At 45.0% G+C, this 17,440-nt stretch overlaps 1 protein-coding gene across 6 annotated transcripts in view; it reads right to left on the reverse strand.

Moving 5' to 3' along the window:
* Positions 1–1,441: 1,441 nt before the first annotated feature.
* The window catches only part of LOC136627266 (zinc finger protein 182-like), a 92,929-nt gene continuing 76,930 nt past the window's right edge, over positions 1,442–17,440 (reverse strand). For all 6 annotated transcript variants that reach the window (XM_066602230.1, XM_066602235.1, XM_066602234.1 and 3 more), the window contains 4 exons: positions 17,165–17,240; positions 16,286–16,383; positions 9,957–10,047; positions 1,442–3,088 (listed from right to left, as the gene is read on the reverse strand). In XM_066602230.1, coding sequence (XP_066458327.1) covers positions 1,758–3,088; positions 9,957–10,047; positions 16,286–16,383; positions 17,165–17,240 — 1,596 coding nt within the window. In that variant the 3' untranslated portion in view covers positions 1,442–1,757. The remainder of the gene's footprint in view (positions 3,089–9,956; positions 10,048–16,285; positions 16,384–17,164; positions 17,241–17,440) is intronic.

The raw sequence follows: 17,440 nt of genomic DNA on the forward strand, positions 1-17,440 counted from the left end.
GCAGATAAGTAGGAGATTAGACAAGAGCAGAGCAGGAGTTCCAGTAGTTAGGAGATTAGAGAGGTTTGGGTAAACTATTCCCAACATGGTTTCTGTCCTGTGTGACTTCTATAATATGTAACAAGATGTGATTTCTGACTAAATCATTTGGCACAAAATGAATGTGAATACGGCTTCTCCTCTGTACGAATTGTCAAACAAGAAGTGATTCATTAGGAAAACATTTCTCACATTCTGCACATGAATACAGCTCCTCTCCTGTGCGACTTCACCAATGTACAAGATGTTGTCACAGATCGACTACTCAGAGCGCTCTTGCTGGTACCAACTTGTCACAACAGCTTCGACTGATCACTCCAGCGGGATTGCAAGCGCAGAGTTGTTGGAATACAAGCTGATTTGTACCCAGCTCTCCCAGGCTTCTGCATGCATGCCAAGCAAAAGCTCACATAACCCCCTGATCCATTATACTGGCTCCTGCACTCTGCAATACCCACATACGCTCGCTGCCACCAGCAGCTGTTAAGGGAATCTGCGACCCAGACTATAGATTATGAACACAGTCTTCGAAGTTTAGATTAGTTTTAAAATGGGCTAGGCTTGACTAATAAACTGATCATTTGTTCTAAAAAAAGACTAGCAGTTCAAATATATATATATATGAGCATACAAGAATATACCAATTCCTGGCCATGCGAAGTCACTGAAGCAATGGCAAAAGTCCTTACACTGGTGCGTATCTCCATAGTTCTGACAATTTACATATGAACCCACATAGTTTTTAATGCCTCCACAGAACCACACCCCCGCCGGCCTTTTTCCGAAATTATCAAGGCAGGTTGAGTATATGCGGGGAGGATCTGTAGGAAACCCCGATTTAATATTTCGGCCATATTTTCCTGGGAGGCGCTCCAATGAGGAAGATTTGGCCATAATGTTTAATATCAGTAATTTACCAATCGATAGATACCAAGCATGATAGGGGACTGATGCTCAGCTATGCTTATAGGCAAATCTGGGGGTTGCACAGAGATGGGAGTAACTGTGCCTGGTCCGCAGTGTCCTCTCAGTTCTGAAAATGTACCTGACATTGAGCTGGGGCCTTCGTATGACCCATAATCTCCAATAATACATTTTTATTTGATATGGACACTATGAGTCACAGTGCCAGAATATCTACGAGAAATATCTGAGGTGTCCTCACCCGCAGGGGGGTAATTAGTATCTACCTGTCACTAGCTAACCTTATTGCCATCATGATCAAAAGACTTCCTGAGGAAGAGTACATATCAGGGATGTGAGGGAAAGAAGGGGAAAGACAAGTGGGGCGGATGCCAGCTCAACTTTCCTAGTGTGCTGATCGGCAGCTGATTGATACTGGACAGCTAGGAGGACACTATCGATATCTTTATACCACAGTTGTATACAAAAAAAGGGCACATTCTGTCACACATTTTATTGGATTTTTTAACATGAAAAAAGAGAACATGTAAATTACATATTGCAAATTTTACCCAGTGCAAAGGTTATGCAATACACAAATTTATGTCCCACAACTTTAGTACAGATCAAGTCAACATGTGGTCCACATTCTAAAACATAATGGGACCTGGGTATGAGATTGACTGGCTAATTTGTTTGAATCCCAACCTGCACATTTCCAAGTGGGTGCGAGACTCCATCTTCGCTTGGCATGTGTATATTGGGCCGTTGGTTTCATCAATTATCTTTGTGCAGATCGGGGGCTATTCTGAATGTTAATACACACTTCCTATATGACTTCTCTCATGTCTATAAAGATTTGATTTATTGGAAAAATATTTCCCACATTGTGAACATGAATACGGCTTTTGTCCTGTGTGACTTCTCTCATGTGCAATAAGAAATGGTTTATGTATAAAACACTTGTCACATTCTGAACATGCAAACGGCTTCTCTCCTGTATGTATTCTTTCATGTATAACTAGCTGTGATTTATGAGTGAAACATTTCCCACATTCTGGACATGAGTATGGCTTCTCTCCTGTGTGAATTCTCTCATGTACAACTAGATGTGATTTCAGAATAAAACATTTCCCACATTCTGAACATGAATACGGCTTCTCTCCTGTGTGAATTTTCTTATGTATAACAAGATATGATTTCTGAGTAAAACTTTTCCCACATTCTGAACATGAATACGGCTTCTCTCCTGTGTGAATTTTCTTATGTTTACCAAGAGTTGATTTACCTGTAAAACACTTGCCACATTCTGAACATGAATACGGCTTTTCTCCTGTGTGGGTTCTCTCATGTAGAACAAGATGTGATTTCTGAGTAAAACATTTCCCACATTCTGAACATGAATACAACTTCTCTCCTGTGTGAATTTTCTTATGTAGAACAAGATTTGATTTAACTTGAAAACATTTTCCACATTCTGAACATGAATATGGCTTCTCTCCTGTGTGAACTCTCTCATGTCTAACAAGATGTGCTTGCTGAGTAAAACATTTCCCACATTCTGAACATGAATATGGTTTCTCTGCTGTGTGACTTCTCTCATGTATAACAAGGTCTGATCTATGAGGAAAAGATTTCCCACATTTTGAACATAAATACGGCTTCACTCCTATGTGACGTCTCTCATGTATATCAAGGTCTGATTTCTGGGAAAAACATTTTCCACATTGTGAACATGAATATGGCTTTTCTGTGTGAATTCTCTCATGTCTAACTAGCTGCGATTTATGAGGAAAACATTTTCCACATTGTATACATGAATACGGCTTCTCCCCTGTGTGACTTCTCTCATGTGTAACAAGTTTTGATTTAAAAGGAAAACATTTCCCACATACTGAACATGAATACGGCTTCTCTCCTGTGGGAGCTCTTTGATAATTAACATCCTTTCTGTGACTTTTCTCCTGCTTATCAGGCTGTGATGAATCCAAAGACAGGCGTTGTGTAAGAGGATCAGATGGCAGATCAGTGCAGTGAAGGATTGATGGTATATATGGGATAATGACTTGCTCTTCATACATATACTGTGAGATACCACCACCATTTGAAGATATGAGATATCCCTCTGAGCTTCTGGTACAATTATCTGACAAAAAAAACAGATTTTATTATTTTTGAATACAGCTTTTAACAAAACAGGATGTATATATCTGTCAGGTATCAGCCAGGGGGTTATACAGCAGGCTGGGGAACTGAGCACGCTCCATAACTATAAGAGGTTTCATATAGCTGACAGCAGTCAACATTGGCCATGAGTAAAATTATCACTGATAGTGAACACTCCCAGGCCTGCCATAGGGGTTGTCCCGCGCCGAAACGTTTTTTTGGTTTTTTTCAACAGCCCCCCCCCCCCTTCCCCCCCCGTTCGGCGCGAGACAAACCCGATGCAGGGACTTTAAAAAAAAAAAACGCACAGCGCTTACCTGAATCCCCGCGCTCCGGTGACTTAGACGCTGAAAATTAGACGGCACCATGGAGACGAGGACGCCAGCAACGGAGCAGGTAAGTGAATAACTTCTGATAACTTCTGTATGGCTCATAATTAATGCACAATGTACATTACAAAGTGCATTAATATGGCCATACAGAAGTGTATAGACCCACTTGCTGCCGCGGGACAACCCCTTTAATAGGCGGACAATAAACTTACAATGTACTGCAATACAGAAGCAATGCAGTATATTGCACAAACAATCGAATGATCACAGGTTCAGGTCCCCCAGAGGAACAAAGAAAATTAAAATATTATCGGTTATAAAAGTAAAAAATAAATTTAAAAACTGCATTAAAAGATAAGGGAAAGGAGAAAAGGGAATGCACGAAGGAAACCTTTAGATACAGATAGACCAACCTGCTTTAGCAGTGCTACAACGCATTAACAGGTCATGATAGCATGCACTGGCACATTTAGATAGCACATCCCAATGCGTTATATATTTTCTGCTGTTTAGAATAAGAATATAAAGTGCAGTACAGTATTCCATCCCTAGAGGACACAGGACGATACAGTAGGCTACTCTTCCCTGCATCTACAGTAACCCTCCAATCCCACAGCCGGCAGGGCTCCTGTCTATTACTCCATAGTTTAATAAATAATATACCCCCCCCCCATCTCAAGGTAGCATTGCTGGTGATTTACAGAGTGAATCATAGAATGGTGGAGTTGGAAGGGACCTCCAGGGTCATCGGGTCCAACCCCCTGCTCAGTGCTGGATCACTAAATCATCTCAGACAGAGGTCTGTGCGGCCTCTGAAGACTTCCATTGAAGGAGAACTCCCCACCTCTCGTGGTAACCTGTTCCACTCCTTGATCCCCCTCACTGTCTAATATCTAATCTGTGTCTCCTCCCTTTCAGTTTCATCCCATTGCTTCTAGTCTTTCCTTGTGCAGATGAGAATAGGGCTGATCCCTCTGCACTGTGACAGCCCTTCAGATATTTGTAGACAGCTATTAAGTCTCCTCTCAGCCTTCTCTTCTGCTAAACATTCCCAGATCCTTTACCCGTTCCTCATAGGACATGATTTGCAGACCGCTCACCATCTTGGTATCTCTTCTCTGAACTTGCTCCAGTTTGTCTATGTCTTTTTTAAAGTGGGGTGCCCAGAACTGGCCCCAGTATTCCAGATGGGGTCTGACTAAGGAAGAGCAGAGGGGATAATGACCTCACATGATCTAGACTCTATGCTTCTCTTAAACCCTTAACTTTACAGAAAGTACAGTTACATCCTGCAGATTCAAGGTATGTATGGAGGTTCATCGCGGGTTGATCCCGCTCCATACAATGTGGTTGCCGGCTGTTTCTTACAGCTTCGATAAGCAGTGCCGCTGATCGAGGCTATTAACCCTTTAAATGCCTCTGTCAATTCTGATAGTAGCTTTTAAATGCCTGATCGATGATTAGGGTCCCGCATTGCCCCTCGTAATGAGGTTACAGGTAGGTTGCTGTGTAGTTGCCATGGCAGCTGGGGGCCTTCTGAAAGGCCCTAGGGCTGCCTCAGCAGATTACCTGTTAGATCTTGATATAATGTAATGCTGTGGCATTACATCATACTGTGGGTGTGTAATAAGAAGTTTAAAAAGGTTTTATGAAACAAAATAAAAAAAGGTCATAAGAGAATCTAAAGAATAAAACAAAAAAAAAAACATTTTGTATCTCTGCATCCGTAAAAGTCCAATCGATCAATGCTACACATTATTCACCCCGTATGGTGAAAGTCAGGGGGGAAAAAAACAAAAAACGCCAGAATTGCACTTTTTTTTGGTCACCCTGTTTCAAAGAAAAAAAATGAAATATGAAAGCAATCAAAAAGTTGTATGTACTCCAAAATGATACCAATAGAAACTATAGGATGTAGAAAAAAAAAAATAGGCACTCGCACAACTAAGTCAGGGAAGATAATCGCTCTAACTGTTGCGTCCAATTTGTCATGGCAGAGTCCGATCATTCTAGCGAGGTTCGTCAGTGAGGAGTCACCAGACTACAGGTGGGTTTGTAACCAACTTTTATGGGGTCCTGCCACATGGCGGCCGAAAGCACAAATTCCGCATTCCCCCCTGCCGCTCATACACACACTCACTGCCACCACCAACTTGTAAAGGTAAGCTGGAACCCAGACTATGAATTATGAACACAATCTTATTAAATAATGCAAGGTTGAGATTTATCACCGGATATTAGCGTTAGGACCCATCTGAGCTCGGTCACCTGGACGTTGGTAGATGGGCCAATGCAATTAGATCGAATTATATACCAGGAACCTTGCATTATTTAATGTGGTTAGAGTATGTATACCTCTGATAGTACATGAATATTGCGTGCTGTTACCATTTTTGGTTTCTGCTTCTACTGTATGTTGCAGCCGTGGTTTAACGTGCACCTCTATATTTCTATTGAGATATATTTCCATTTGGTAGTGCTGACCTATTGTATCTTTTTTATGAACACAATGTCTTCGGCGTTATGGTTCGTTTTAAAACGGACAAGGCTTGACTATTAAATTACAGATTATAAAAAAGACTAGCAGTGCAAATATATATATACATATACAAAGGATATACAATGAGGGTGTTACACAGGGGTATAAGAGTATACAGGAGAAGAAGCAGGAGGATGGGGAATCAATCAGCACCCATTCTGCCCAGGAAGCAGTACCAGGCTCTCACAAAGAACAATGAGAAGGTACATCAACAACTGACTTTGCCCACAAAGAACAGTCTAGTAAGCACTTTGAATACTCTTGGATGGAGGAAAAGAAGTGTTGTTGTGAAGAGGAGGAGAGTGGTAGTTGTGAAGAAGAAAGAGAGTGGTGGGTGTAGGGGGATTCCCTATTGAGAGGAACAGAGGCCGCTGTCTGTAGACCTGACACCTCACAAGAGGTGTGCTGTCTTCCAGGGGCACAAATGAAATATGTGTGATAGGCTGTCAAGAGTCTTCAGTCCTATAGAACACCACCCATTCCTACTAATACATGCAAGGACAAATGACACAGTTGCATGGTCCTTTTTTACAATCTGGAGAGACTCTGAAGACCTCAGAAAGAAGGTGAAGGAACTAGGAGCTCAAGTGGTCTTCTCATCCATCCTCCCAGTGGATAGTCATGGAATAAGGAAATGGAACAGGATTCTAGAGGTTAACAACTGGCTATGTCGATGGTGCCATCAGCAAACATTTGGATTCCAAGACCATGGAGTGAATTACCTATATGATGGACTGCTTGCTAGAGACAGGTTGTACCTTACAGACAAGTAAGCATATATTTGGTGATGCCTTGCTTCACTTATTAGGAGAGCTTTAAACTAGTACAATATGGAAAAAGAAGTGAAAGGTAAAAATCTACAGCTAATTAATACATTTGAGAACATCTCTATTAGAAGTGGAAAGAAAGTACAGAGACAAAAAATTCAGAAGGAAAGTAGAGGAACAAGAGACCCCGATCACAAATTAACATGTTTCTACACAAATGCCCGGAGCATGGGACACAAACAAGGAGAATTGGAGCTCCGAACACAGGAAGAGAAATATGATGTCATCGGCATCACGGAAAGTTGGTGGGATGATACACATGATTGGAATACAAGGCTTGAAGGATACAATGTATCTATAAGGAACAGACCTAATACAAAGGGAGGAGGTGTTGTGTTGTATGTTAGGAAAGCATCATCTCCACTGAGATTCAAGCTTCAGAGCTAGGAGTTCTGTAGGAACTGTTTGGGTAAGAATACAAGAGAACAACAAAAAGGACACCATTGTAGGCATTTACTATAGGCCACCTGGACAAGCAGAAGATGTGGAGGAACTCTTTCTACATCAGATGGCCAAGCTCTTAAAGAAGCCCAACATAGTGATCATGGGAGATTTTACCCATCCAGACATTTGTTGGGAATCTCTCCCGTAAAAGTAATGGATCCAATAGATTCTTATCTGCTCTTGCTGACAACTTTATCTTCCAGAAGGTATAAGCCCTAAAACGCCTTCAAGCAAAATTTCTGTTCCGAGAGCCACTGGCTGTTCCTTTCATTTTGGGCCCGATTGTGCATCCAGACAGATTAGGGCCACAACGGATATGTCTCTAAAAACAAGACAAACAAAAGGATCCATCTGCGGTTTACAGAATGCATAAACAGATGTCAGATGGGGAGCAGTGGCAATCTGAATGGGGTCTTCTTAATGATCCAGTAGCTCGCTGTCTTCATCCTACGTCTCTGGTGAGCATCATCTCTAACAATCCTAGCACTGAACTTACATCTTCTAAAAAATCCTCTATTATCCGGGTCTGTGTCCCCATGTTGTATATTCTGTTATCCGGGTCTATGTCTCCATGTTGTATATTCTGTTATCCGGGTCTATGTCTCCATGTTGTATATTCTGTTATCCGGGTCTATGTCCCCATGTTGTATATTCTGTTATCCGGGTCTATGTCTCCATGTTGTATATTCTGTTATCCGGCTCTATGTCCCCATGTTGTATATTCTGTTATCCGGCTCTATGTCCCCATGTTGTATATTCTGTTATCCAGGTCTATGTCCCCATGTTGTATATTCTGTTATCGGGGTCTATGTCTCCATGTTGTATATTCTGTTATCCGGCTCTATGTCCCCATGTTGTATATTCTGTTATCCGGCTCTATGTCCCCATGTTGTATATTCTGTTATCCGGCTCTATGTCTCCATGTTGTATATTCTGTTATCCGGGTCTATGTCTCCATGTTGTATATTCTGTTATCCGGCTCTATGTCTCCATGTTGTATATTCTGTTGTCCGGCTCTATGTCTCCATGTTGTATATTCTGTTGTCCGGCTCTATGTCTCGATGTTGTATATTCTGTTGTCCGGGTCTATGTCTCCATGTTGTATATTCTGTTGTCCGGGTCTATGTCTCCATGTTGTATATTCTGTTGTCCGGGTCTATGTCTCCATGTTGTATATTCTGTTGTCCGGGTCTATGTCTCCATGTTGTATATTCTGTTGTCCGGGTCTATGTCTCCATGTTGTATATTCTGTTATCCGGGTCTATGTCTCCATGTTGTATATTCTGTTGTCCGGGTCTATGTCCCCATGTTGTATATTCTGTTATCCGGGTCTATGTCTCCATGTTGTATATTCTGTTGTCCGGGTCTATGTCCCCATGTTGTATATTCTGTTATCCGGGTCTATGTCTCCATGTTGTATATTCTGTTATCCGGGTCTATGTCTCCATGTTGTATATTCTGTTATCCGGGTCTATGTCTCCATGCTGTATATTCTGTTATCCGGGTCTATGTCCCCATGTTGTATATTCTGTTATCCGGGTCTATGTCCGCATGTTGTATATTCGGTTATCCGAGTCTATGTCCGCATGTTGTATATTCGGTTATCCGGGTCTATGTCCCCATGTTGTATATTCTGTTATCCGGGTCTATGTCCCCATGTTGTATATTCTGTTATCCGGGTCTATGTCCCCATGTTGTATATTCGGTTATCCGGGTCTATGTCCCCATGTTGTATATTCGGTTATCCGGGTCTATATCCCCATGTTGTATATTCTGTTATCCGGGTCTATGTCTCCATGTTGTATATTCTGTTATCCGGGTCTATGTCTCCATGTTGTATATTCTGTTATCCGGGTCTATGTCTCCATGTTGTATATTCTGTTATCCGGGTCTATGTCCCCATGTTGTATATTCTATTATCCGGGTCTATGTCTCCATGTTGTATATTCTGTTATCCGGGTCTATGTCCCCATGTTGTATATTCAGTTATTGGGGTCTATGTCTCCATGTTGTATATTCTATTATCCGGGTCTATGTCTCCATGTTGTGTATTCTGTTATCCGGGTGTATGTCTTCATCTTTGGTCATGTGATCAGCACCCGTTCCATCAGATTAAGAGTTGGTCAGTGTAAATGACTCTCAGTCGCAGAGTAAGGGCGCCCACCCACTGGCGTTTTTTTACCTGCGTTTTGCGTTTTTCCTGCACAGGCATAGAGATAACATGTGTTCCTGTCCACTGGCGTTTTTTTTGCGTTGCGTTTGCGTTTTTAACATAGGAACTGTCAGTTGCATATGTGTCCTTATTTTTCTCCTAATGCACCCATGAAAGTCAATGGAAATTAATGGAAAAGCCGCGAAAACGCTGCGGAAAAATCGCGGTAAACGCGGCGAAAACGCTGCGTTTTTTCCCCGCGGAAAACGCAAACGCCAGTGGGTGGGCGCCCTTAGAGAACTACTCCCCCCATTAATACAGATATGATATAATAAGTAGTTCCCGCTCACATCGTTGTGCTCCATGGTTGCGCTGTAGATGTCATCATGTGTCATCGCCTACAACGGTCGGACATTTCATCCAGATTTAGTATAATGGGGGATATACAGCGGAGACTGACCGATCCCAGAGCTTATAGATCTACAGGAGTATCTGCAGCCGCTGACTGAGGAGAATCTGTGACTTCCCTGCTGTACTCAGTGGTTACTACTCACCTGCAGGAAGCTCCTCTTTACGCCGCTGATCGCCCCTCACATTCCTCTCTGTAGCATTAATATTGGGCAGATCTTCATCCGGATACAAAAGCTGTGAGACAAATATTGTAAAAGTCAGCAGCCGGTTGGAGAAGTTGTGTGGGACGTCTTACAGGACTAAACAAGATCATTAATTACCATGAGGACCAGGACTGAGACGACAGCAGTAGTCATCAGTCATGTCAGAGTGGATGCCCTTTAGGCTACAATTAAAGGGATTCTGTCAGCAGGTTCATGCGGTTTGGCTAGGAGTGGTGTTTCGAGTCGCGGAGGGGGCCGTACTGGCTTTTCCCTCCTGCATCATGCCGTTTGACAGCTTTCTCCCCTTTTGTGTACAGGAAGAGAACAGTCAGTCTGTATGCTGCAAGCGGGGAGAAAGCGGCATGGCCCCCTCCACGACTCAGAGCTCAACTTTAAACTGCATTAATCCCCTTTATTCTATAAAATGTTTGTAGTTATATTTGATTCTACAGATCAGGGGTCAGTACAGTAGTATCTATTATACCAAAGACCGCAACAATGAGCGCTGTATTAACTGTGTATAATATATCAGGGGTCAGTACAGAGATCTCTGCCATCATCTATTATACCCAGGACTGTAACAAGGGGGCGCTCTAATAACTATGTATAATATATCAGGGATCAGTACAGAGATCTTTCCCATCATCTATTATACCCAGGACTATAACAACGGGGCGCTCTAATAACTATGTATAATATATCAGGGGTCAGTACAGAGATCTCTCCCATCATCTATTATTCCCAGGGCTGTAACAAGGGGGCGCTCTAATAACTATGTATAGATATAATCAGGGGTCAGTACAGAGATCCCTGATATATTATACATAATTATTAGAGCGCCCCCTTGTTATAGTCCTGGGTATAATAGATGATGGCAGAGATCTCTGTACTGACCCCTGATTATATCTATACATAGTTATTAGAGCGCCCCCTTGTTACAGCCCTGGGAATAATAGATGATGGCAGAGGTCAGTACAGAGATTTCTCTCATCATCTATTCTACCCAGGACTGTAACAAGGGGGCGCTCTAATAACTATGTATAATATATCAGGGGTCAGTACAGAGATCTCTCCCATCATCTATTCTACCCAGGACTGTAACAAGGGGGCGCTCTAATAACTACGTATAGATATATCAGGGGTCAGTAAAGACATCTCCCCGATCATCTATTCTACCCAGGACTGTAACAAGGGGGCTGGAGTAGGTTGGGAGTAGGTGGAGCCTTGCAGTCTGAGCAGAGCTGAGCTACTGAGCAGACGTGTCTGGAGCCCTTTCCCTCTCCCTGGAGAGGTGAGGGGGCCTCCATGAGTGTGCAATCTAGCACATCCTCCACCGTTCCCCGGGTGAGACCAGCGGGGAATGACGGTGTGTTACTGGTCTCAGGAGGAGAGAGACTTAGAAGATCCCAGAGGCTGATGCAGCCAGACTCCATGGAGAGTGCAGGCCAACCTGGAAAGAAAAGGCGAGTCTTCCCAAGGACGGGATGGTGGCGATTCCCTCATCCAGTACAAGGGGTGGGGTGGGCGCCATCCCGGGGAGACCACCAACAAGTATAGTACCAGAATTCATCTATGTACTAATGAATTTGAGGCATGCGGTCAGAAGCTTAAAGAGCTGCAGATGGAGCTAAAATCTTTGAAGGCTCGGGCAGAGACTGCTACAAGGAGAAAGGACCGTGTTACAATATCAGAAGAGATGGGGAAGGTGAGAGAGGCCATTAAGCTTCATCCCACAAGAAAAGAGTATATTTTACAGAATGCTGGTGGATTTAAAGAAAGACTGAGCAACCAAGAGAGATTGGACAGCATGAGGAACCTCTCTGGGAAGGAGTTAGCAGTGACCTCTGTGTCTGACAGTGAGGAGGATGAGGCAGGTGTAATGGCGTCTCCAGGTGTGATGTCCTGCAGGGCGTCTCCAGATCTATCACCTGTGGAGATTTCCCAGCCCATCCCCCCAAGGCAGCCCAGCCCAAGGCTGAGTGTTTCTTACGCCTCAGATGAGGAGGAAAGGGAGGGAGAAGGTGGTTATTTAATGGCAGAAATTAAAAGAATGGAATCCCCTACTAATCTGTCTAATCTTTCTTTTGGTGGACGACCTACCTGAGGAGTGCAAAGAAAGATCAGGAAAAGGCAAGCAGAAGAAAAACAAGAAGAAGCAATTACAGGTCGTATGCACCCATTTTGTACCATTTCCTAGCCCTTCTGGTCAAACAGACTCAACATCTGTGGTGGTCCTGGGAGTGGATCAGAGGGAGTGAATCTTTCCCAGCGGCACCCAGGGGGAGGATGGGAAAGACCCCTTTGCTCAGCCGACCCCAGTACCAGTAATGGTGTTGGATGCTGAGCAGGGAGGGAAAGGTATGGCATCCGTTGTTAGTCAGGCACCTGCGGTGGGTGTTGAGACTCCCATGGACTGCACGCTCGCGGGTGGCGTGCCCATGCTGATGTTGCTCCTGATCCGGCTGGGGTACCCCGGGGCAGCGGGACCTCAGCTGGAGAGGGGGTTGGCGGAATAGGGGGTCTGGGGTCCGGTGATGGAAAAAGGTGGAAGAGTGAGTAAGACCAGACAGCAGATGTCCCAAAAGGAGGCAGGGGAAGGAGGAGAATCCAGTAGGCTGACCCTGGTCCCTGTTTCCCAAGGGCCAGTGACCACCTCTGAGGACATAAGGGGCAGCGATTTTGAGGAAGAGGTCAGGAGACTGGCGAGAGAGGAGGACGAAAAGGTCCAGTTCCCTATCAAGTTCCCATCCAGAAGACAGTGTGGATGAGGAGAGTAGGGGATGGCAAAAGGAAAAACGTAAGAAGGGTAAACAGAATAAAAAGGGGAAAAAGAAATCTTCTCCCCCTCCAGGTCAGATGCTAAAGGAGGGCCAAACCGGCTCCCCTCTGGTCATTTTAAAAAACCGCTTTCAGATTCTGGAAGGAGGCGACCCTGAATCCTCCTCATTAGAGGAGGAGGAGGGGGGGGAGCCAAGGAATAGAGTAGTGCCGGTGGGGGACGTCGTTCCCCTCCCCCCTGAGGGGCCACAAGTTCCTCCGGGGGTTAGGGGAGACTCAGTGCCACGGGACAAAGGTGAAGGCTCCTCTCCAAATCTGGAGGGGGGTTCGCAAAAAGAAATAAACAATCATGTAAAAAATATAAATATTGTAGAAATGGATATGTCGGAGTGTTTAAAAAGGGGTGGTAGGGATTCTGGTGGGGAATCGGGTAATGTAAAGAAGAGAGCTGTCCACTCGATCACCCTTGATGGTGGCAATCACCTCGTTGACGTTGGCGACCATTAATGTCGCTAGCATTAAGTCTGATATGGCTCGCTTTATGGCCTTTGATTTTTTCAGCCGGAATGAAGCTGATATTTTGTTTTTGCAAGAGACCAGGCTAACAGACCTGGCCAGTATCCATAAAGCAAAGAGGGAGTGGACTCATGGGCCCTCCTATTGGTCTCTTGCGGCCGAACCATACAGCGGGGTGGTGGTTCTTTTTAAAACCGCAGAGGTTGAATGCAGACGGGTAATCGAGGTGGAAATGGGGAGGTGCTTGGTCTTGTACGTCCTTATGAGAGGTCAAGAGCTTCGGCTCATAAATATTTATGGTCCTCAGAGCAAGAACGAGAGAAAGGACCTCTTCATAAGGATCAAGCCCTTTCTTTTTACGAGCTGACTGGTGATCTTTGGCGGAGACTTCAATAATGTCTCGAGGCTCTGTGATAGGGTAGGTGCCAGAGACAAGTTGGCTTACGACAGCGTCTCTTTGAATAATATAGTGAGTGAGGCTCGCCTGGTGGATGTCCATGTTCGGCACACCACAGGCGACACGGGGTTCACTTTTTATCGAGGTAGTTGTAGATCTAGAATAGACATGTTTTATTTAAAGGAGGAGGCTGTTTCCTCACCAATTCTGGTGGTGGAGGTGGAATTCTCCGTTTACTGCTGAATTATGTTTTCTCTGAAGGTATCAGAAACCTCCTGGATGGGAAGAGGTTTATGGAAGTTAAATTCGGCACTCCTGGAGGAGGAGGAAATAAGACAGTCCTTTGAGGATTTTCTGCAGAGCCAGCTTCCACTGATGGGCCTTTGTAACCGTAAGTCAGAGTGGTGGGAGATCTTCAACAAACGGGTTGCAAAGTATTTCCGTGAGCTTTCAAACTTAAGAAGTTTGACCCAGTACAGTTTATATCAAGCTTTGAGGAGGAAACTTGAGCAAATTGTCTCGACTGGGGGCAGCCGTGAGGAGGCCTCCAGGGTGAAAGCCTTGCTGAAGGGCTGTCAGTATGATAGGCACACAGCTTTAGTTTTTAAGAGGGATTTCGGCAAATTCCGCTCGCCCGACCCTTACAGAAACTGTAAGTTGTCAGTGAATAGTAGGTTGGTAACGGGTCTGGTTGATAGTACAGGATCTCTGAAAAGGTCCAGTTCAGGGATCCTGGAGGTCGTCAGATCTTTCTACTCACACCTTTTGGCAAGGAAAGATCTAGATCGGGTCAAGATGTCGGCTTTCCTGGCTGATACCATACCTGAGCAGGGGGTGGCATCCTCGCTTGACGTTTTGACAGAACCGATCAGGGAAAAGGAAGGGAGACTGGCCTTTGATGGGCTTGAGCTCAAGAAAACGCCAGGTCCGGATGGCTTAACATCCCAGTTTTATAAGACCTTTAAGGAGCTGTTGGCTCCCTTGTTGACCGAGATATTTAATGAATGTCTATTCTCGGGCATTCGGTCAATGAGGAGGTCAGCTCTGATCATTTTGTCAAAGGGTAAAGATCCATCCCGGATTAAGAATTGGCTTCCCATAGCGCTTCTCAATACGAACCGGAAGGTTCTGGCAAAGATCATTTTTAACAGGTTGGTGCATTTTGCACTCAAACTACTTTCGGGGGACCAGCACTGCTCTGTTCCTGGCCGAAGTACTTTTAGTGCTGTACTGAGTGTCCGGGAGGCTGTGGAACAGGGTAGGGCCGGTAATTGGAAAGGGTTCTTGCTGTCCTTGGATCAGGCCAAGGCCTTTGATAGGGTTGACCATGAGTACCTCTGGTAAGTCCTTCTGAGATACGGTTTACTAATAGGGTTTATTGATTGGCTTAAAGTTTTGTATGCAGGGTTTGAGAGTTTCCCGCTAGTGAACGGTTGGGTCGGGCGCCCCTTTGGGGTGGGGTCCGGTGTCCGCCAGGGTTGTCCTTTGAGCCCTATATGTGTTCGCGATTGACCCCTTTTTAAGGCGGTTGAGTGGCGGACCATTGGCGGGGTCGGGATGGGCCTGGAGGGGCCGGAGTCTGCACTTAGGGCGGAGGCCTACGCTGACGATGTCACTGTCTTTGTCTTGTCCAAGGAGGAGGCAGGATGGGTGATGTCGGAGGTGGTTAGCCATTCGGAGGCTTCCGGATCACAAGTTAATTGGGACAAGTGTGAAAGTCTCTGGCTGGGGGGAGGAGATCGTGATTTCAGTCTCCTGGAGCCTCAAGAATTTGCACAAGTTTTAGGCATCCAATTTGGCCAGAGTGATTACCCAGGGAGAAATTAGGATGGTAAACTCAAAGATGCCAGTCAGAAGGTTGACCAGTGGAACGGATGGGCTTTGTGCCTGAGAGAAAGGGTTAGCCTTATCAAGACTTTCCTGCTCCCATTGTTAATCTATATGTGCAGTGTATGTATCTTGCCAGAGCCTCTCTGGACACGGGTCTATAGTCTGTTCTTCCAGCTGTTGTGGTGGAACCGACTGAACCTAGTGAAGCGGGAGGTCACATACCACACTAGGAGACTAGGGGGGTTGTGTATGGTCAACCCCGTGGTATTCCTAGTGAATACCTTTCTTAAAACAAACCCCTCGCCTATGGAGGGGTCTTTCTGTTGGAGTGCCCTAGCCCGGGGGTCTCCTTTCCCGTGATGGGCTAATTTTATTCTATTCACTTGATAGCTTTTTGTTTTAGTAAACCTGATCTGCAATGGGGGAAGAAGAGTTTTGATTGCAGCTCTATGAATAAGACAAATGACTAAATGCCTCCTTCAGTACAGGACAATATTCTGTTAGCTTTAGCACCAGCTGATTGGCATTGTGCAGGTAGTCTATGGTTTACACGGCAGAACTTTACATTTGTTCCACACTAAATCTCAAACTGGATGCCCAAAGAGGTGGAAGTGCAATCCTATGACTGATGACACCAGAAACTATTTGTAACCCGTACGGACCATCAAGAGGAAAGAGCGGAGAAACATTTAGTAGGATGGTGCAGTACAATCTATAGAGGATTTGAAGATCTCCCAGCCTCATCTACCTGCTGGTTCTCCGGGACACTGGGCTTTTCTTCTGGATAATCCAGGGAATACAGATGGCTGGGACATTTCTCTGGGGGGTTTCTTTCCATGAGTCCATCTGTAGGAAAAACACAGTGACAGAATAGATTATCTCCATGTGATGAGCAGATGATGGGCTCTAGGTGACCCCCAATGACTGATCCCCTCGTTGCAGATTATGGGCTCTAGGTGACTCCCAATGACTGATCCCCTCCATACAGGTGATGGGCTCTAGGTGACCCACAATGACTGATCCCCTCCATACAGATGGGCTCTAGGTGACCCCCAATGACTGAACCCCTCCTTAAAGATGATGTGCTCTAGGTGACCCCCAATGACAGATCCCCTCCATACAGATGATGGGCTCTAGGTGACCTCCAATGACTGATCCCCTCCATACAGATGATGGGCTCTAGGTGACCTCCAATGACTGATCCCCTCCATAAAGATGATGGGCTCTAGGTGACCTCCAATGACTGATCCCCTCCATAAAGATGATGGGCTCTAGGTGACCCCCAATGACTGATCCCCTCCTTACAGGTGATGGGCTCTAGGTGACCCCCAATGACTGATTCCCTCCTTACAGGTGATGGGCTCTAGGTGACCCCCAATGACTGATTCCCTCCTTACAGGTGATGGGCTCTAGGTGACCCCCAATGACTGATTCACTCCTTACAGGTGATGGGCTCTAGGTGACCCCCAATGACTGATCCCCTCCTTACAGGTGATGGGCTCTAGGTGACCCCCAATGACTGATCCCCTCCTTACAGGTGATGGGCTCTAGGTGACCCCCAATGACTGATCCCCTCCTTACAGGTGATGGGCTCTAGGTGACCCCCAATGACTGATCCCCTCCTTACACTGCTGATCAGCCCTTATATCCGGCTCTTCTGCTTCCTCTTTAACCTCAACCTTAATAACAATCAGATTTTCACCCTAAACAAGAGAAAAAAAGGTTTGCACAAAAAATGTTATGAAGTGGTGGTTACAGAAAAGTTTAGTAGAAAGTTGCAAGAGGATTCAAACAAGATTTTTGGTATAACTTACCGTAAAATTGGGGGACACAGCAAGACCTTGGGTATAGCTTTGGCCAATAGGAGGTGACGCCAAGTATAAAAGTGTGAACTCCTCCCACT

The sequence above is a fragment of the Eleutherodactylus coqui genome, chromosome 5 (genome assembly GCF_035609145.1).
Source record: "Eleutherodactylus coqui strain aEleCoq1 chromosome 5, aEleCoq1.hap1, whole genome shotgun sequence".
Lineage (NCBI taxonomy): Eukaryota > Metazoa > Chordata > Amphibia > Anura > Eleutherodactylidae > Eleutherodactylus > Eleutherodactylus coqui.